This window comes from Meleagris gallopavo, chromosome 13, assembly GCF_905368555.1.
Source record: "Meleagris gallopavo chromosome 13, MGAL_WU_HG_1.1, whole genome shotgun sequence".
Taxonomy (NCBI): Eukaryota; Metazoa; Chordata; class Aves; order Galliformes; family Phasianidae; genus Meleagris; species Meleagris gallopavo.
In genome coordinates, this window is record NC_139416.1 from 6,586,527 (window position 1) to 6,608,558 (window position 22,032).

The following is a 22,032-nucleotide window of genomic DNA, read 5'->3' on the forward strand; positions in this document are numbered from 1 at the left end:
CTTTGCTTAAAAAGATGAACTTAAACTGGAAAAAAAATCAGAAAGGGTATTAGACTGAAACTATACATGGACAGCTTGAAAGAGGATGGTAAAAGAACTTGGCTCACTCAGTCTAGCAAAATGAAGGCACAGTGGAATATGATGTCTCTCTCTAAATAAAGGAGGGGAAAGAAGCATCACTGGGGGAAAAGAGCATTTCTTAAGCTTATGAACAATGGTGCCATAAGACCAAATAGAAGCAAGCAGAACACAAATTAATTTAGGTAAAAAATTAGAAAAGAGCTTTTGAATAGACAGAGCATTGAGAAATTGCTTTCAGTCATATTCTAGTTCCTTATTCATGATTTCTATTCTAATCATCACATATAACCAGGAATTAATCTGCTAGACTGTCTTGCACAAACACTATTAGCTCTGTATTACCATGGAGAAAGGCTCTCCTCAAAGTCAACCTTACGGAGACCAACTTCCAAACCTTTCACAATCCTAATATTCCAGTAGATGCAACCTTCCATTTCTATCCCATCTTAGGACTCCTATACCTTCTCATCTTTTTTCCTGGGTAGCAGATCTTTCTATTTCACTAATAGCAGCTCCACTGCTAGCAGCCAAGCGCAACAGGGGCAATAATCTCACCTGATTCCATCCACAAGCATTCAGGTGTTTTTACAACAAATATCCTAGCACTCCCCTTTCAGCAACAGTACATAGACATCAAAGTTGACTCTTTACAAAGCCAAATAAGAACAAGAAGAGTATTCACACAGGCTCCCCACAGTATCACCGTAACTTGACAGCTGAGAACCATTTCGACCGTCTGGTGATCGCTCGACATTTATAATTGTAGCTCTACTTCAACATGAAAAATTCTGTTTCAAAAAGAGAACTGACGAAGAGGGGAGCTGTTTCTTTTCAGATTTAGGAGCCTTTAGACACTATGACACTAAGTCTTTTACAGATAAATCATGCCAAGAAAACTGCCTCTCATTTATGTTTCAATATATTCCTGTGTAAATCCAGCTTATAACTATCTTCCTTCTTTCTTTCTCTGCCAATGGCCGTAACTGTTGCTCATTTCATGAAAATTTGCAGATACAGATGTCTGCAAACACAAAGGGGAACAGGGCTAAAAGTTGAATGGGGATAATGAGGAGCCATTGGATAATATTAAGAGAAAACATAGCTACTGCATCTATCAACAAAAGTCAATCTGTTGGTTTACCAGAAAGCCTTCCAAGAGATGCCACAGAAGTTCTATCACTGGCACATTTTAAAGTAAGTTTGGCTTAACATGAAGAACATCATTATTTTGAAAGGAACTCACTCTCCTAAACAGACTAAATGCTACTTCTCAAAAAAAAAAAAAAAAAACAACAAACTATAACCAAAAGGACTACTCCGTACCAAGATGAAATCAAAATCTTTTGAAAGTAAACTCCTGAATTGTAAAGCAGACAAAAAAACACCATTATGCTATGCAGAATATGTTGACATAGCCTTTCCTAAGGTAAATTCCTCATTTAGATACTGTGAACTGTCAAAAATTGTTACTGATTATTTAGTTAAACCCTGACTGATTTGTGACTTTGTAACATCACATTTTGCACTTTACATTTGTACACATATTTTCTTCCAAGTGCTTTATAAGAGTGCTTTAGATTATTAAACACTGAATACTCATCTCCTGCTACTAAAAACAAAATTGCATCTTTAATGTTAATTATGTATTTGCAGGCAGCTTAAACAACTAAGGGGACTGAAATCTGATTTTCACAGGCAAGTCATCAGTTCAAAACCTGACTCAGATCAGAAGTGACTGAAAGTTTCTACACTTCAATAGCTGTTCAAATTACCTTTATGAAAGAATATAATATCGCATTCAATACAACACAGAAAAACACCCATGTCTTAAAAGTCATGCTCAACACTGATATCTCAACTGTCAGTTGAAATCTGTGCTACTAAACTCAGAGAGGAAAGTGGGTCTGGAAACTGAACTGACTTGTCTCACTCTGAAATCTCCTTTAGACTAAGAAAAAATAAACCTCAAGATGGACCAGAAGAGAAAAGTTTGTACTCCTATGGCTTCTCTTGTTCCTGATTCAAGAGAATAAAAAGAGAAGGATTATGCAAGAATGCGCTCAATTTCAAAATTAAAGGTCAGTATAGCAACAGACCACAGACTATTACTCTATGCTTGCAAACTTCTTTTTTTCCTGTCTAGGAACAAAAACATCATCCTTATAAGCCTTCCTCAGGCAAGAAATTACAAACAAAAAAAACCACACAGATTCATTTAGTGAATTTAGTGAAATTCTTAATCAAGCTATATCAACTCCTCAATTTTCCCCTTATCAGGCTTTCTAAAAATGAGATTATTGTTATTAGTATTGTTATACTAATCTCATACTAATTCTTCTTGTAACAGAGCAGTATCAAAATGCAAGTGTGCTGGAAACCTCTTCTCGGTTTTATGTCAAAATTTCAACACTTCTGTGGATTAAAAAAAAAATGACAATCGAGACATTTTTGACTGGTGTTAATAAAGGCAAGCTATATTCTCCTATATTTCAAATTGTGCCCTTGAGCAGTGTGAAGAGCCAAAATACAGTCATATGGATTTCCTCTACTCCCTGAGGGAAGAGTAGCTATCAATTTGCTTACAAATGGAAAGAGCTCACACCTCCACCAACTGCAGAGGCAGCCAAGGAGAGAAGATAGTTGGTGAAGCAGAGAAGTGTTTACTTTCCCATATCAATTCTCAGGTCAACTGGTACTTCTCTAACTTAGGCAGAGACCACAGCAACCACAGCTTTAGAATAAAGTTAATCATTTTTCCAAGAGAAGTTCTCACCTCTTTACATGGATCTAGTTACAAGAACTTAACTCAGGAACTTCAAGTATATTTATGACTCAGCTTTGCAAGTTACCATTATTACATAACCTACAACTCTCAGTCCAGGTTTTATGAAGCAGCAATTGTGAATCTCTGCAGTTTATGGGTAAAAAGGAAACGGCAGATCCAATGTGCATACCCATTCTTGGGATTAATAGAAACACAAGACATCAAGATTTCTATGTATAACCCCATACTCAAAAGGATAGCCCCAGCATGCACACAAAATATGCATTATTTGTAGCTTCTCTTACTCTTATTTGATAAATCAGAACATGCAGTTTCATAAAAAAAGCTCTTAGAGTACTCAGGCAAAGATATAACCAAAACTAAAATATCTTTGTTGTTTTGAAGCTGACGGGCTTCATGTTTTCAAAATACCAACAGCCTGCTATAAGAATTAACTGCCTACAAAATATTACTTTCAATTCTTAATCATCAATTGACACATATTTCATTAATACTTATGCAAATGACTAACCGTTCAATTGCTATTAGTTTTGTTAAAGACATACTGAAGATGGTATTGTACACAATACTTAAAATCTAAAATATTCAAGACATTATATGACCTGCAAAATTCAATTTTATAATGAAAAATAAATCTTTTAACAATTGGATGCAACTGAACAAGTTTTTCTACTCTGCTGCCTTGTAAATGCACAGGTCAAATGTTAGGAGGCATCCCTAATGAGCTCCTGTCACAGAAGCTTCACACAAACATCTGCACTGTTGTCTAATCTTAAATATAAAATCTACTTTTGTTGCCATAAATATCTGCAATTGCTGGAACCTGGTGACCAAGTACAATTTTAATGCATCAGGTTGTTCAGGCTCCAGTATCTTCTTCAGGGATGTAATTATTTTGTAGAAAATGGGCACACAAAAATAGTAAACCAAAGGGCTCTACCTCTTCTCATCCAGCCTAAACTAATCATCTGAAATTTTAGTTTACTCTGAGAGGCTTTGTTAAATTACATACATTTAAACATGCACAGGTCTTGGTCACCTAAACTGCTAAGGTAGAAAAGCAGCTGGGAAGGTGACTGAAGGTGACTGCAGGTCTGTAACCTGCAAAAAAGAGATAATGCATCCATACTAAACAAAATTCCCACACTCTTCAAATATCTCAGCAAAACCTCCTTGGGTTCTTCATTTCTTTTTTTCTTCTTTGACTTATTTCTGATTATGAAACTCTAGCAGTGAAAAGTTACTTAGCTGTAGTAAACAAAGCCAACTAGAGTTGACAGAAATGGCAGCAAAACCAGTCTGCTAACTTTGGTTGATCCACTTACAGTAGGCTAATCATTAACTGAGGAGAGTGACAAAACAGTGGCAACACCTCCCCTCATTTTCAAATTCACAGTCCTAGTGTAAATATTCAGGCATAACCCAAAATCATGATAACGTCAGATTTAAGATTAACTTCAAGGTTCAGAGTTTTCTTGTCCTTGCTTTTAAAGGTATTAAACAGCAGCTGGCAAAGAAATTTCATGCCAGTAACAAAAAACACACTGAAAAACAAATAAACCACAACAAAACAAGTAGCAAACAACAGAGACTACAAATAGCAATAGAGGAGTGATAGTTTTATGATCCCTATTCTTCAATAAAATTTAGCTAGGCAATGACGAAAAAATCTGCCTCTGCTGCAGCTGAGTCAAGTCTTCCACGATTGATCAAAGTATTGATCTTGATTTTTTTTTTTTCCATCTTTTATCTGTTTTCACTTCTCATACTGCAAGCTGCTTCACATCGAAATTTGATATCACTATATATGCATCACATTTTGCTGCCCCCCAGAATTATCATCTTGATTTTCATAATTAATGTATTTACATTTTTAAATGTGTGTAAATGATGACAGAACAAAAAATAAGATGAAGCTGTGAGACTTTTTTTTTTTTTTTAAACTGTCAAAACTCAAGAACTGTTTGATTAAAGAGACTTCATTCTTGGGCATATTCAGATCTCCACTGGATGCATCTCTGAGCACACTGCCACAGCATACCCTGCTTTGATTAACAAAGCATGGGGCTGGGCTCCTCAGAGGTCCCCGTCACAACCTCACGAACTTTCTCATTCAATGGTTTTTAATACTGTAATTCTGGGAATAAGTTAATAATTACAGCAAATACTGTATAACAAAAACTAGAAATAGATTTAATATAAAAACAGCTTCAGAGAGAATCCAAAAAGAGCATTAGGAGAACTCACTTAGCATTATGGTACGTGTTATTTAAAGCTATTTATTTTACATGCCACTTTGGTAAAGAGCTGTTCCACACAAAATACAGTTACATTCTATAAAGGTGTAAAAGCAACATATATTCATATTCAAATATCAAATTAGTTTATCAGTAATAGAAATCACTATTTATATTTTCCTATTGTGAAAATGCAGCTCAGCACTTGATCAATAGTGCAGTAAGAATTTGTTCCTCACTGGTTTAATAAGCAAAAGTTTCCAATACGGTTGTTACTACTTACAGATTTATTTTTCAGTGAAAAAGATGGAGGCTGGAACATGCAGAAACACTTAACCGAGAACTAAACCTTTTTTTTTTTTTTTTTTTTTTTTTTAACTTTTTTCTTTCCTGCTGTAAAGAAAAGCACCTTCCTATCTGCTTTTGGAAATACATGAACTTCATAGGAAAGGTCAACTATAGACCCAAGACCTGGAGCATTACAGTACACCTAAGCTACAAAGCTGGTACCTTGGAAGTACGATACCTACCAGATCCTGCTCCAGGCCTATCTTACACACTTCCCTCAGGCTCCTGCACTTTGCAAAAGAAATCACCATACTATGGCAGAATCACTGCTCTCTACTTTCTGATAGTGGGTCACAACTCCGTCTGCTTCAGTACATACAGCACGGTCATCATAAACGAGTCTATAGGCAGGTTAGATAAAAGGAAGGTTGGCAGGAAATGCAAAATCAAAACTTGTATTTATGACAAGAAAAAACATACTAAGTTCAGAGAATAATGGAAGGTAGCACCCTTATAGAAGTCTTTTGTGATGGTAGAGTCAAACAGGAACAAGCAATAACAAGAAAAACTTCTAAAGGCACAGTCACCATAAGTTGGAATAGCTTGTTCCACTCCATTCTTCTCGCCAACCTCCTCCTCCAAAGCCTTGGATTTATTTATGGTAGTATTCATTTAGTTATTTTGCACAAAAAACTTCCATTCAGCCTGTTTGGGACAAAAACATTTATATTGCAGATTGTCACGTTTTCCTTTTTATATGTTATCACTGAGAGGTACTTTCGTATATGTTTATGGAATTAACCTAGGTAAAGACTACAAGAAAAACAAATCCTAGAGACAATAATCTAAAAAAGTTTCCAAAATTAAAATATCTTGGTTTGCTCTTGAAACTGTCAGGGACATCTATCTACACACAGCCTGTTTGCCTTCGGAGAGTGCATTTTGTTTCCCCTGGGAGGCTCCTTTCTATTTTTCTAAACTGCAGAGTATTCTTGTCTCTTATCCTCTTTTCTCCAGATTAACCTAGAAATCCAGAGAAGGTGACAAAGAAAATTTTTGCACCTAATGTATTGCTAATAGAGCAGGCTGATAAACTTAGATCATACATTTAAATGGAGCACCCGGGGGGTGGGGGGGAGGGGAAGATATGGCTACTTCTGAAGACAAAGCAATTTATCAAAAGTGAATTCCTAGCATGTGGTAACTAAGCAACAGTCCACCTGAACAGGGTCTTTGATCACTTGACAAAGCAGATCAGAGCAGCACAAGGAGATTACAAGGGAACAAAAAGGCCTTTTCTTGGTTTAGCAAAGAGAAAGATAGGAAATGTACCAAAAGCAGCCTGGTGGTTTGGAGAAGACAGCAGCTGAAGAACGAAGCTCGTGAAAATTTTAGTAATAATTTATACTTACATCGGCCTCTTCCACTTCAGTATTTCTCTTGCCTCAACCAGTGATGATAGGAACATTTGGGAGACTGAGAAGAACATCACCTCTTCTTAATTCCAGTCTTGACAGAAAACAATTTTCTGCACTTTACACCCCTGTTACTCATGTGGAGAGAGACCTCAGCCAATGAAGAAAAATATGATATTTTGTACATCCATCTTAGGAACTGCAGAAAAAAAACTGCAGAAAAGCTGGGGAGACAGCTGCTCCTAGAGCGAAGTCAATTTCAGGACATAGTGATTAGGAGCACACAAAGAATTTATAGGTGGGGAACTGTCTCAGTGGCACAGAAAAAAGCGCAGGAGATTAGACACAGATGAGGTATAGGAATTAGAAGAACATCTACAGCCGTCACTGTCACAAGCTCTAGAAAAATGACAGATGGCAAAGCAGAAGACCTCCAAATCTAATTGTTGATGATAACATGTTATTTTAACTGCTGAGGCTAGGAACACAAGGCAGTCAATAGTGTAACCAGGAGCAGGGAGGTGATCATCCCCCTGTACTCAGTTTTGGTGAGGCCACACCTTGAATACTGTGTTCAGTTTTGGGCCCCTTATCACAAGAAAGACATAAAGGCTCTGAAGCACATCCAGAGAAGGGCAGCAAAGCTGGTGAAGGGATTGGAATACAAGTCCTGTAAGGAGCAGTTGAGGGAACTGGAATTGTTCAGACTGGAAAAGAGGCTCAGGAGAGACCTTATTACCCTCTACAGCGGCCTAAAAGGAGGTTGTAGTGAGATGGGGTCAGCCTCTTCTCCCAGGTAACCAGCAATACCATGAGAGGAAACAGCCTCAAGTTGTACCATGGGAGATTGAGGTTGGAAAAATTTCTGCTCCAAAAGAGTGGTCAGGCACTGGAATGAGCTGCCCAAGGAGGTAGTAGAGTAACCAAACTTAGAGATATTCAAGAAACATGTAGATGTAGTATTGGGCAACAGGATTTAGTGGGCAATATTGATGGCAGGTGGATGGCTGAACTAGATGACTGTAGAGGTCTTTTCCAACCTTTGTTAAACAATTGATTCTAAGGTATGCATCAAATTACTACTATTTCTCTACCAGAATAAAGCAGAACAGTTCTTAAGCTGCTTCTTATATGAATTAACAAAGCATTTGCCTTCAAAAAAAAGTTGAAAACTGGGAAATAGAAGATTAGGACCTGGATCTGTAGGTATTTATTTTGGAGAGAGAACCTGTACCAGCCTCACAGACAAGAAATGAGTTATAGCATCATGAGGTCAGTAGTCAGACTGCTACTTCTTTTTATGAGGAACCTTGCTATCTTCTCTAGCGCTTAATGAAGTAGCTACACTCCTGAGGGAGAACAGAGGAGAATATTTTAATTAAAAATGAACATCCACAAAACTTTATAAGCCATTTTTGCAATTTCATTATTCCATCTATGTAAGAAAGATTCTAAATTATTTTCTAAATTATTATTATCCCTTATTATTACATCCCTTAAAATATTTATTAAAGAAGATTTAAATTAGGTCAGTCCAGCACTGTTGGAATGATTGCATTTCTTCATTATATCCAAGGTAAGGACTAAAACAATATTAGACTAATGACATGAATATTGGTGAGACAGTTGAGTTTCAGGTGTTCCAATGAAGAGTTTATTTTCCTCAGTAATTGATAACTATTAAACTACAGAGTTTCTCCTTATTAAGCACAGAGTCCACTCAAGATCCTGGGGATCTTAAATGCTGCTTTTCCTCAGCAAGTTAAGAACTCCTGCATATGACAATGATACAGCATAAAACGTCTTATGTGCAGTGAGAACAATTACAAATTTTCTCTCTGTATCTATTTGAAGACCGACAGCTTGGCCAACAGGGCAGCCAGGTTTATGCAGCTTTCTATAAGCTCATTGACAGTTTTCCCTGTGAAGCTCTCATCTTGGCTCTCTTCATCAGGTAGAAATTCTTCTGAACCTTTGTCAGGCAACTCTTTCAAGAGCAAACAGGATGGGGAGTCCCACCATGAGCAACTATGAAGTCTCATTAAAAAAGTCTTTCACACCGTTGTCCTTGTTCTGCATTATAATGATGGTTTGCCATAAAGTGCAAAGAAATGTTATTCTAATGAACAAAGGAGAGTCACTGCTACACCAAGGCATGATTAATGAGCTGAAGTCGTTCATGAAGTCATTTTACATGTCTGGCTGGTGACCTTTGAATTTGAAGAATTTTACTGCATGTAAAGTATAATAGGAGGAATTATTTGGTTAGCATACCATGTATTCATGGTTTAACAAAGGAATTTGGAATGGGTTACAGTCCAGAAGGAAAAGCAATCCTGACATAAAAAAAACAACAAACATGAAATTACTTTCTTCCTCTCCTCTTTTCTCATCCTCTCTCAATTCAAATGAAACCAAGGGCTCACTTCTGTGCCATGAGCTCACTCGACACTGTAAGCACTTGCTCATGAGCTAGCAAGTCTTTAGGTGACACACTTCCTCCTGCTTGGTAAGACCAGGGAACTGCAGAGTTCACAACAGCTGGGGAAGGATTCAGCTCGAGTTGCCAGATGACACATAGTCAAGAAAAATAAGACATTCTTTTTACAAGTCTGAACTCAGTTGATTAGATCATTTCAGAGAATCCGCAGCTTTGAGCCCCAGACTGTGCCTGTAACTCACAGTTAGAAGCAGCCAGCAGGCCTCCCTTTCATACAGGGTTACAGTCAGTGGAGGCTGACGATCAGACTGTCAGATGACTGATACAAAAATAACTGAAACTGTCTACACAGGACTGTCCCAGGTCCAGCACGATATCCGGCAACCTTAACTTCTTCCCCCCTAAAGTCTACACAAACCCAATAAAAAGCACAAACGCTAGCCTTCTACTTAGCAACTGTCACATGCGAGATGTTCAGTCTTCTTTATGTAAAGAAGAAGAAATGGGGTTCAGAAGTCTTTGTGCTCCAGAAATTTTCTTATCTGCCAATTTCTTATGTCCCTGCTTCTTAGCACATGGAGTGTACTTCATCGAAAGGAAGCATAATGACATACAAAGTCTTTCTCACACGGAGAGAGCCTCCTGTGGCTCCACAGCATTCCTGATTGACTGAATTGGGTACCACCTGGTAACAAGAACACCCCTTCTCTCACAGCAGAATGGCAGGCCCACCCACTGGTGCTGAAAAGACCTTTGGTACTATTTACTGAAGTTTTGAATATAAAGGAAATGAACAAAGCTGATAGCAGGCAGTATGTGAAGGACACAATGAGAAGGGATTGATTAGTTACTTTGTTCAAACTGTGTAATGATCAAAATGACAAATGATCAAAGGCAGCAAAGGACACTATGTATGGCACTGCAAGAATTCATCTACTCCCTTATACACCGCTGCTTCCAGCGTAAGGTTAAACCAGAAATTCTAACTGCTCTGGCATCAGCAAGAAGGAAAAGACATAAGCTAAAAATCTTACTAGCCTACTTTAAAATCAAAATACTGCTTTGCATTCTTTGCAGAGGGGAACTAAGCATCTATGTTAGTATTTTCTGGCTCTATTGTTTTAATTCAAAATAAGGAGAAAAAAGGAAATGGACCTGAACTGTGAGGGTTCTCTCCACCTGCCTGCCATTCTCTGGCTGAGAAACTGGTCTTTTTCTAAACTGTGAAAACTTGCACTGGACAAAATGGTTTAGGTATGGAAATGAAAACTCTTTGGCACTTCATAGTATCCACATCATGGAGACCAGCAAGGAGAGAGAACAGAAGTTTCTCTGTTTTTTCAGGATCTTCAGTGTAGAGAAAGTTATAAAAATATTAGCTTGTACTTTCTTTTGCACCTTTTATTTTTGTGTATGAATGGACAGACAAGGGGATCACTTTTCCCCCCCCCCCTTTCCCTGCAAACGTTATTACAAATTCTCGCAATCCAAATCCCCTTATGGTTTTCACTTTCATTTAACTCAGGTTTCTAGGGCTTCGATCACAATATTCCCACAGTATCACAAAGACTTAAACCACCAGAAGCCAATATTTCCTCCAAAAGAAGCAATCTGTCCTCCCTCCCTCTAGACTCAAATCTGTACATTCTTCTCTTCCCTTGTGGGAGAACGTTTGCAAAGCCAGGTGGTGAATCAGATCAGCAAGCCAGCAAGCCTAACCAAACCAAAACTAATCTGCTCTGTCAGATTAATATAAATACCTATATATTTTAATTAAAGTATTTCAACACCCAATACACAAATGCTTTAAAGTTATGGTGCCAAACTACTGTTACAAGAAATACATATACACTATTTTCCAGAGAGCCCCACCATTGGAGCCAGGCAGTCTGTCTCTTTACAGACTTAATGGAACAGTACAGTGACAAAATGTTATTAGTCCAAGATGTTAGTATGACATCTATAAATATTTGAGAATTCACTAGTGGGAAACTACATCAGGGATTTTTATTTCCATGGTATGAAATAGTACAGTTTAAGTTGTCTAATGAGAGCAGCAGAAGAACTAAGTGGAATTTGATATTTTGCTTAATGAGGTATGCAGAAAATTGCTAATGGATTTAATCTGCATAAATTTCTTTCAGCATACATATTTCCATGCCCCACAGAAGTTCACTCTAAAACTCAATTGTTAATGATGAATTTCATTTGTTTCCATATCAGAATTAAGAATATTTAATTATAATGTATAGTCAGTTATCACATTCATAGCTTAGACCCCAAATTTATGCTGGACTGGGGAACAAGTTTGCCCCTTGTTACATCTTACACCAACATACTTAGTGTGGCAAACTTATAGCATAAATATCAGCACTTAAAGATGAGGCTTGAAGCTATGGAATAAATGCTAAGCAGCCAACATACATTTCCAAGGAATTTATTTATTTTAACTTTACATCACCTTTAGCAGATAATATATTTTCCTACAGGAGGAGGCACAAATTCAACCTGAGTGGGGCAAAGTTATCTGATAAGCTTGTGACTGACAGGCTCTTAGAAAATTTGGAAAATAAAATGATTCATTGGTTACTAGAAAGAGTTGCTCATTGAACAGAATACTACACAGAATGGAAGGAAGGCAAGAAACAAAACACTTTCCTCAGCAAAGAAAATACATGCAATGCATGGAGTAGCATACCACTCTCCCTCTTGGGGGAGAAAAGGAGAGGGAATGTACCAGAGGGGCACTTCAGATGCATGAACAGCTTGAAATTAGATACTTTTCTGTCTTAAGACTTCTGAATCTACTGGTAACTAGTAATAGATTTGATTTTAACCTTAACAAATTCCCCTGCATGGTACAATAGTTCCATCACACCACTTACATGGTTTTGAAACTACCTGCTTGCTAGGTAAAGATTGAGTTATGAACCAAACAAATCACCTCTGGGGAAAGAGGGCAGTTCCCTAAGGGATGAATCTGGTCCATTGTTCATATGTTAAAAACTAACGTGCGTCTAATTCCTTTTCATCTTTTATGAAAGACACTTACATTAGTCAACAAATACATACACTATATAATAACTAGTAAGGTATCTCAGGATTACTTGCTGAGTCACAAACTTTAAAAGGTAGAAAAAAATTATAAAACAAGTGTTCATCAGTGAGCTCATAAAAGCTTCGGAGAAGCCTGCTGTGTTGTTTGCATTGCTCCTATTTCTGGATATCCTTGTGAGGCCAGCCATAAAGACACATGTACAAGAGAAACGTAGAAAACAAATGCACGTAGAGGCTCCCAGTACAGATTAACGTAGTTAAAGACTGCAGAAAAAAATTTGGGGGCTTCCTGAATACAGGCACTAATACAACTTAGAAAAGATTCGTATTCATTAGCAACATATCTCCAAATCTCTTTTAATCCTATCATTACCTCTGTTTCATCTTTCACTTCTTCTGCCTTACAAATTTATATCTCAAATTTACTGAAATTTATTGTATAACTTGCTTTTCATGAAAAATAGCCCCAAAATGCACTATAATGATGACTATATTAAATTCCATACCAGATCGTAAGATTTAACTGAGTTTTTTCTTATTAAAAAATTAAAAATATTAAGTATTATTCCATAACTTAATATCTTTAAATATTTTCATTTATTTTTAGTTTTAGTTTATATAATCTAGCTTCCTCAGGAAAAATATTTCTGATAGAAATTAAGACAAAAATCAGCAGATTTAAATGTCAATATTCTATGCCCAGAAATAATAACATCTCAGCTGACAATAAGCACTTCTTTCCTAGGATATCTATTATCTATTCACGTGAATGAAACAATACCATCTGGCTACTTACAAAAACAGTTACAGTCATCGCCTTTGTTACTCCTGGCCTTTGCAGGGAAAAGTACTAAGACTTAACATTCCAGATGTAACCAACTTGAGGAAATAAACAGTTACAGACTTTCTACTATACACAGGGAGTGGACAGTTAATTCCTATCAGTACATTTCAGGTCTCAAGTACTACTCCAATGCCCTTCAACAATAAAGTTCCTCTATAATAAAAAAAGTGCATAAATTTGAAGTGAAATATGCATTCAAAGCAACTCTATGGACTCTGCAGTGTTATAAAGGCATAAGACTTTCATAGTGGGAGTCACATGGAGACTAGTTTCTTACTTTTAGGGAGACAACTGAGTATATTCATGCTATATTTTGAATATTTGAATGAATTCCAGTCAAATTCAATTCTAGGTTTGCATTGTGGCAAGCTTCAGACAACCTGATGAAGTTCAGTTTACATGAGTACATACAGTACATCATCATGGCTATTTTTTCCTGTAATATGACCCACTTGATAATGAAGATACTGCAATCCTGCACCATTCCTGCAAGAGCTTTATTGCTGCCATCCTGGTAGATAGATGCGATCCGTACAAACCTACAGACTCCCCACAAGCAGTAGATGGATCAAAGTTTGTCAGGGCATAAAGCAAGTTTCAATCTACTCCCACCTTTGGCCACAAAGTTCAAGCGCTATAAGTTGAGGCGGTGCCCATACAAAAAAATACCAACACAACTCTTGTTTGCTGCTAGCAAACATGAACATTTTGAAAATGCTAAGGAACACTATCTATGCTTCTAAGCTGCCACAAGAAGGCTTTTCTAGGTCTAAAACTCAAGCAATAAAATAAACTTGCTTTTTCACAGAGAAACAAGTCACCACTTGCTAATGCCAATTGAGTCCATTTGTAAAGACAGAACGTTCAGATTTGTTGTGGTCTTTTAACCCTTCATTGTGCAATAGTAGCACACGAAGACTCCAATGATCAAGCTTTCAATAAAATAGCTACTCACTGGTAGGGACCATTCCAAACAAACTTGTGATGTCCTGTGATATCCTTGAAATCCTCCCATTGTACAACCCTTCCACCCAATCCTATATATTAAGCTACAAGGAGCCATTCATTTCCTCATTCAGTGATTCCCCTCCTTTGCTGCCCCCACATTGCTCTGCTTGATTATTTTTGCGGGTTTTTTTTAAATATGTGAAGAACATTGCTGTTTTGTCCAACTTAAGAGAACTGTGGGAAAGTCCTTCCGGGGGGAAAAAAGCTTTATTATACTAGACTCCAGTATAAAAAAAAATTGAACCTGCAAATGTTTGCACTTTACACAAAAAGAAATCTGAATTAGATTATACAAGTGAAAAATTACTAGATTGTTTATTGTTTTATATGCATCCATAGTTTTATTCCTTAGAGATATATGAAATTATTTTTACCTTAGTTGCCATGTACGTCTACAGCTGAAGCTTGAAAGAAAGAGATCCAGACTCCTTTTTGCTCCTAGAACTCTAAAGAAATAATTTTCACTTTAGTGTTGCAAGAAATAAATTATCAAGATCTGCTCATATTATTCTTTGTCTCCAAAAACAACTGTAACAATTTTGATAATGGTTTGCATGTACTTTTTTTTTCCATGTGATTCCTATGCATGAAATTCCTTACTCCAGATTTCAAACGTAAAGGTAACATGAAGCATGATGACTGCCTTCTGGAATCCATAATCCAGTGCATTTTCAGTAAACATTTACATTGAGTAGTTTGAAATAAACCATAGCACAGTTTTGACTCCAGTTGTGAATGGAATTCTTCTGCAAGAGCTGTTAGTTGTATCAGTTGTTTATAAAGAGCAAAAAACTTCTAAGCAATTTATAAAGTTCCTGAAAAAAAACATTTACAAACACATCCTTTGTTATGTGCAATATTAATCATTTTTCCATATAAAATACAAGTAATGCAAACGTGAGAATAAATTCTAATTTTAAGTTTTATCTGTGTGGTGGCCAGTTTCCACTGAGGAAATAAGAATCGTGAGTAATTATTACAGAAATTTAACACTCTTGAACCTAATTCATTAGCTTTCTATAGACAGGGGAAAAAAAAAAAAACCAACAAAACTGCAGTACTTATATCTAGTGGATTATAGAGGTTTTTTTTTAAAATTTGTTTTTATTAAATACCATTTTAGGAGGCTTAGGATCAAGTTGTAGGAACTGGTTCTCATTAATTTAGAGAAACCTGATGGCATCATGAAACTAAACGGGAAGCAGAAGATGAGCAGACACTGTTTACAATTCTTTGAGTAAGCTAACATCATGATCAGTTACAGGAAAACTACTGGGGTAGTGTCTCTATTAATTCTTCTGTAGCTTAAAAAAAAAAGTCAAATTCGAGCTAGTCACAACACCACACATCTGTTAGGCAACTTATAAATAAGCAGGCAAAGTGAAGAGTATTCACTAGCTACATTACTGACCTTTTACAACTAAGATAATTCCCAGGTAAGTAAACTGCAATAATTTTATAGTTGCACACTATTCATATTTAGCACATCCAGAAAGGGTACACAGAAACATCTGTAGCATTTTTCACAAATAAACTGCTACATTTTGTAATTGGTTTAACACCAAATATCTCACCCAAATGCTGACACAGGACAGGGAACTCACAGGGCAGTACAACAGAGTACAGTAAACTTATTGGAAATGTTTATTAAGTTTTTATGTTGGCCTATCAGTTATGTCATACTAAGTTATGTCATTCACATCTCACTGTATCACATCACGCCTGTCAAATTATAATGGTGCCTGACTGGCAAAACACAATCTAGTATAAAATTTGATTATATCTTACCTATTTTGGGATTTTGAAAAGCACAGCAGATTGTATGTCCTTTGAAACATCGTAACTTTCACCACAGGTTTGTTTATGACTTGTTCAATTGAAAAAAAAATCTCAAATGACTGCCAAATATAATATAATTGTGCAATAAATTAAGACAAGTCAAAATCATACAGTGCAGGTAACAGATGAGCTGGCTAGTTATGTTTGTAAGGGTGTATGAGGTGTCAAATGATGATTGAAATAAGATGCTGAATACTGCCAGCTTCACACTTCAAGCACTGGAGTATATTAAAGGAAATAACAGAATCTTTAAGACATACTGTGTTACCATCATGTCACACAAGAATCTGTGTAGTACTCATTCATATGAGTTACTAACTCACACAAAAAAAATCCCCATGACTTTTCTCAGCCATTTATTTGTATGAGTATGCATTAAAAAGTGATGTTGAACTCCACAGGAAAACTGCCACTTAGACTGAGATAAGGCAAGACTGAGACCCTATTTTTTGGGAGCCATATTTTCAAAGCAGCTGTTCAATCCACAATGCCCTTAAACTATTAAAACAACTTTCAGAACAACTTCTATTAAATATAGAAAACAAAATCTGGAACATGTGACATCATTAAAACTGATACACAACATTCTGTCAGATATTTTTGCATTGGCACATTTCATGAGGTTGCCTGGCTCTACAGCTAAGGTCTCTCTCAGCAAAGAGCTACAGTAAAATCCTCGGCTTCAGAACAGATTCACAATTGTCCTTATGTTTGAGAAAAGACAGATCTAGAGCTCTTGCTTAGAGATGACCAGGAAGCATCCCCAAGTCACACAAGATTTTTTGCTTCCAAAGATGTTCCAAATGACATCTGCATTTTGTTGGAATGTATTCCTGTTTCGGAAAAATCTGCAAATAATGTCTTAAAAATTAAGAATATGAACATATTACAAGAGAAAGTACCTTCCATGTGAACGTACACCTACTACACAACATAATGCTAAAACTATCAGATTAGTGCTTCTTCCATAAAATTAAACTGTTTACGCTATCAATATTACGCTATCAACATAATCAAATCACATTCTAAGTTTGTTCAATACATTTCATTTATTTTTATAAAACGTTACTCCTCTTTGTGTCATTTCAATTGTAGGCATTATACATTACATAAAGCAAAACATCTCTGCTACTAAAGCTACCTAATTTTGTCTAAGAAAGAAGCTGATTTTCTTTAGGAATGGCTTCGCTATTTGCTATGTCTCCGCTGCAAAAACTAAAAAAAACAAACAAAAACACCAACCTGAAAATATCCAGTGGATTTACTCACAAGCTTAAAATAAATACCTGAGCAAGACTAAGTAATGGATGCCACCCAAACTGAACACCTTCAAGATTTTTTTTTTTTAATCTTTTCCAGTACACTTTTCTTATTGCACCATGGCAAAGGAAGGAAAACTATTCCTTCAGCTGTCTTTAGATGTGCTGCAAGGAATGTGCTGCCATGTTCCCAACACTGAGTAGTATTTTCTGCTGTAGGCAGAGCAAATGAATAAATCTTTTTTTAATAAAACACTACTCAACAGAAGCAAATGTGGCTGATTCCAAGACAGAAAAAATTCAAGTTACTTGAATTATGTAACCTTATTTTTAATTGATTTTTAAGTCTTTCACTACCCATAAACACCTTATTAACCACTGATTCGCAGCACATTTTCTTCCTCTTTCTTAAAACTTGGCTGTCTATTCAATTTACATGCAATATTTTAAATGCATTTAACACAATGCCTACACCTCTGTGCTACAAATTGCTTATATTTGTTATGAATCTTCGTGTTCATTTTTCATTCTGCTCTGGAACATCCAGCTACTCCCGAGTCTCTTTTCTCTCAGACCGTGATATATCGGAATCATTTCCCCAGGCAGCAATCAGCATTGATAGAAGAGTTTGAAACTCAATTCACAAATAGCATATTTACGTGCAAGAGAACCAGCACCTCTTTCTATTGCATACCAAAAAAAAAAACAACACAGAAATGTGCTTCAAATAGAACCAAATCCACATAAGCCAGGAAAACATAAATCCGATTTCAGAAACAGAGCTGACTTACAGCACACAGTGGGCTTCCTGTCCTCCAGGAAACAAAATTCTGTGGTCACAACTAATGTAAGAGCAGCACCTTCCAACACCACAACACACTGACCCTGAGGTGAGCTCACCCAGCCAGGCCCCGCTCCCACCCACAGCTGCCCCAGCTCTCCTCTCAGCAGCAATAAGTACCAGGAACATCCACCTGCTCCAGTGCGGGCTGCAGCGGGCATCCGCTCCCTCACAGAGCACCTCCTATCCTGACCTTGGTGTTCTCTCCTGTTTTTTTTTTTTTTTTTTATCATTATATTACTATTATTTTTAAAACCCCTCCTTCCAATATTTTCCAGCATTTTCTGCCCACACTCAAACATGCTTCCTCAGAGGCACCGCAGCACTGCTGACTGGCTCAGCTGTGCCCAGTGCCAGGTGCTGCAGAACTATCTGGAACATGCCAGAACCCGTCCCTGCTGGCAGGGGCCAGCTCAGCCCCTCCTCACAGCACATTCATGCAGAACAATGATGCGTGGCTCCACTCAATGGCAGGCAATCCTCCCCTGATCACAATTACCATTCTCCAGAATTCCCAAAACATGCCAAAGTCAGTACTTCTTTTCAAAATATAACCAAGAAAAAAAATAAGCCACCAGGACAATAGAAATCAATAGAAATGCAAATCCAAGTCACGAAACAGATAGGATGCAAACCTAGCTGCAAACTGCAAAGTCAGCCTGACCTTCACCACATCCATCTGTACACACAGGCCAATCTGGAGAACATTTGTTGCACGTATACTGTTAAAAGTATACCAAAAAGGAAGATAAAATCAGAGTACGATCAGGACAGCCATGCAGCTCTGGAAAATTCTCTTGCCCTTTTCAGTTTGGTAGGGAACTATAGCAATTGGACAGATCAATACAATGGGAAAGGCATTACAACAGAAGTGCAATGGCAGAAAGACCAGCATAACAGCAAGGTGCTATAAAGGAAAGGAACAAGATTGCTCACCTGTAGCAGAATACTCCAAGTTTGCAAGGGAAAGCTTCATCAAGGAGAGATCTTGAACTAGGGATCCTCCCCCTGTGGCAGTCAGCCCTTAAATGAGGTCTAAGAGACGTGCAGCCAGGCTCCACCCTTCACACAGCTGAATTGCCTTCACCTGTGCTCCCAGAGCTGCCCAGGTCCTGTCCCCAGGTGCTCAATCAGGGGTTCACACTGTGACTCAACAATTCCCATACAGGAACATAGTCAGTCCTAAGAGCCACTGTGTCAGTGCTTGCTTCCTGGGATGCCTCAAGGTACTTGGAGTTGCAAAAGAACAGCTTACATGAGGGTGTGACTTTGAAGTCACACCAATCCTGCCATGCTTTGTTGCCATTGCTCTGTCTCTTGAACATTACTTTGGTACATTTCCATTTCTAATAGTGACTGGAGAAGTAAATGCTGCTGGCTGATGAATAATAGTAAGAACAGCAGCAGAAATACTTGTCAAGCAAGCTGTCCAGTTCTCCCATGTTCTTACTGATAGCAAACTTGATAGAGTCTCCCAGTTCGCTTCACTGGAAGGACACAAGTATAGGTCAACATTGCAGCGAACCATCCCCATCTATTCTCTGCTATACCTTCTATTTTTTCTTTTTTTTTTTTTTTTTTTTTTTAAATCAGGGTATGTGCAAATTATGCTGGCAAACTTCAAGAAAGTTACCAACACAATCACAAACTGAGCCTTAATGCTCCTGAGTATTAGGATCATTCTGTATTTGTACCTCTCAGCAGAGACATTTCACATGCTGGCCGGTTTAGGAGATGAGGTCAACATCCCTAAGAGCCAGGTAAATGCCAGCGGAACCTTTCACAGGCGCATCAAACTGGAACACACACTGATAGCAATCACACTTATAAACCCCACTCAATTACAGGCTTTTCAGCTCAGGATGAAAAACATGCCTGCCCTAAAGAAATGCATTTAGGCTTTCTCATTTCTGAGCAGTGAAGGAATGATGTCAACCATCCATTATTGATCTCCTCAGGAAAGAAAGCATAAAACAAAGCAGCTCTGAAGACACTAATACAACAGTGGAGTTGTACTGATTTGCTACCTTTTGTGTTCATCTTTTAGGAGTGTGAATGCACGCATTCAAATAATGGCTTTGATTGAACAGCAATTACTATTATTTCTTAATATGAATAAGATCTTTAGGTCATTTGTTGTTACAATATAGATGTCTTCCATAAAATACTACACTATATACTAGTATGAAATCTTTTACTTCTCTCATTGAATGAAAATGCATAGCACATCTACTCTATTACGTATATAAAGATACCGCACTCAATACTAACAAGGTATGTGCAGATTTTCTCATCTCTCAAGCAGTTGCCCAAATCAGATTCAGGAAATCCAAGTTAAAAAAAAAAAAGTTAAAAATCACATCTTTTTCTGAAATTTTTAGGAACACTATGCGAGTACATTGTTCACACCATGAAACCTTTTCATAAACTACAATTTACCAACTATGAAAGCAATCAGAAAAAGAAACTATATGACAGTAGTTATTAATACATTAGAGTATGGGCTTGAATCCCTTTCTACAGCCTCCCGGAACATGAAAACTCTTTTTCATAAGGAGAGTACGCACAGTTTAAAATATTAAAATATTTCTAAGAAACAGATCATTAGTACAGCTTTCCTGTCTATCTGTAGAGAAAAACATACACGTTACTACGTTGCTCTTACCTGGACTCACTCCCTCCTTGTGTTTCCAGTTTCTAGTTAGCTTTTACTACTGTTACATAACAGCTATTTCTCATTCCTCTCTGAAAACAAATTAATATCTTTCTACCAATTACTAAGATCTCTTATATAACTACAGACATTTTGCACAGCAATTAGAAACCATCTGAACAAAATTCTGTATTAATTAATTAAGATTACTATCATGCTTCCCTCAAAATTTCTTTATATATCTCACTTTCCAACTGCTGACTCTTTACTTATATTGGTTGCACTTGCAAACCTTGAGAACAAAGACACAACACCTGTGCTTCACCAGTACTTCAGATTATTTTGGTGAGTTCATCAGGCATTCATCTATCAAGCTACAGGTTGTTAGTTATTTTCACACACACTTTTCCTGCCTTTGCTAAACTATTGCACTCTGACTGCAAATTCCTTTTATTTACTTTTTTCTTCTTTCCCTTTAGAAAAGCTAAACTTCATTACCACCCATGAGCATTTGAGGTTACGGTTAACAATAACTACGGGCAACAGTGCCTTTTTCAAGTGAATTAACTACCAGTGTGTCTGTAAAATTTAGTAAGGCTAAGGTCAATTTAGTGCACTTTTATGATAGACATTTTTGGAACATGTCAGCAAAACAGAACAGCAAATTAAATTATTATTTATGCACAAGTAGCAAAATATGTGCACTGGAACCTTTTGACTGAATTCTAGAAGAATGCCCTTTTCAATACATATTCTATTTGTATGGCAGATTTTATATAAAGTTCCATACAGTAATTGTCTTAGACTTACATAATTATGACTTTACTCTCATTTGGACATTGAAACAGAAATAAACAGAAAATCAGTGTATTCTAAGGAGATTATAATCTAAGCTGTTATAAGTCACATTTTGAATAGAATATTTTTCAGCAGCATGACAGGAATAATACCTAGGGAACAGTTATTATCAGTAAAAGACTAAATACGAGAAAACATTCAGGAAGGCAATTTAGAACCTGTAGTTAATATATTAAAAGGTAGCTGGCTTTTATCAACAAAATTAGACACAAGTACTTCTACCTGTGGAAAGTTACATTTTACCTTAAAAACTGGGGGTGGGGGAAATCTCATTTCTGAAAACTGTTCTAGCTCTGATCAGATTGATCACCTCTTGGATATCAAAGATGACAGTTTAGAGAATTGACCTATGGCAGACGACTATCACTGAAAGTTCCTGCTGTTTAGTAACTGAGGACTTATTACATATTATTATGTGGCTGAAGTC

The 22,032-nt window shown here is 37.0% G+C and overlaps 1 protein-coding gene across 5 annotated transcripts in view; it reads right to left on the reverse strand.

The window, feature by feature from the left end:
- The window catches only part of LOC109369780 (uncharacterized), a 236,482-nt gene that overhangs the window by 110,685 nt on the left and 103,765 nt on the right, over nt 1–22,032 (reverse strand). For 2 of the 5 annotated variants that reach the window (XM_085234930.1, XM_085234931.1), the window contains exons 1-2: nt 15,944–16,025; nt 14,530–14,601 (exon numbers count right to left, since the gene is read on the reverse strand). The exons of the other annotated variants lie outside the window; for them this stretch is intronic. In XM_085234930.1, the coding sequence (XP_085091056.1) occupies nt 14,530–14,601; nt 15,944–15,993 (122 nt within the window). In that variant the 5' untranslated portion in view covers nt 15,994–16,025. Of the gene's footprint in view, nt 1–14,529; nt 14,602–15,943; nt 16,026–22,032 lie in introns of those variants that run through there. 5 annotated transcript variants of the gene reach the window in all.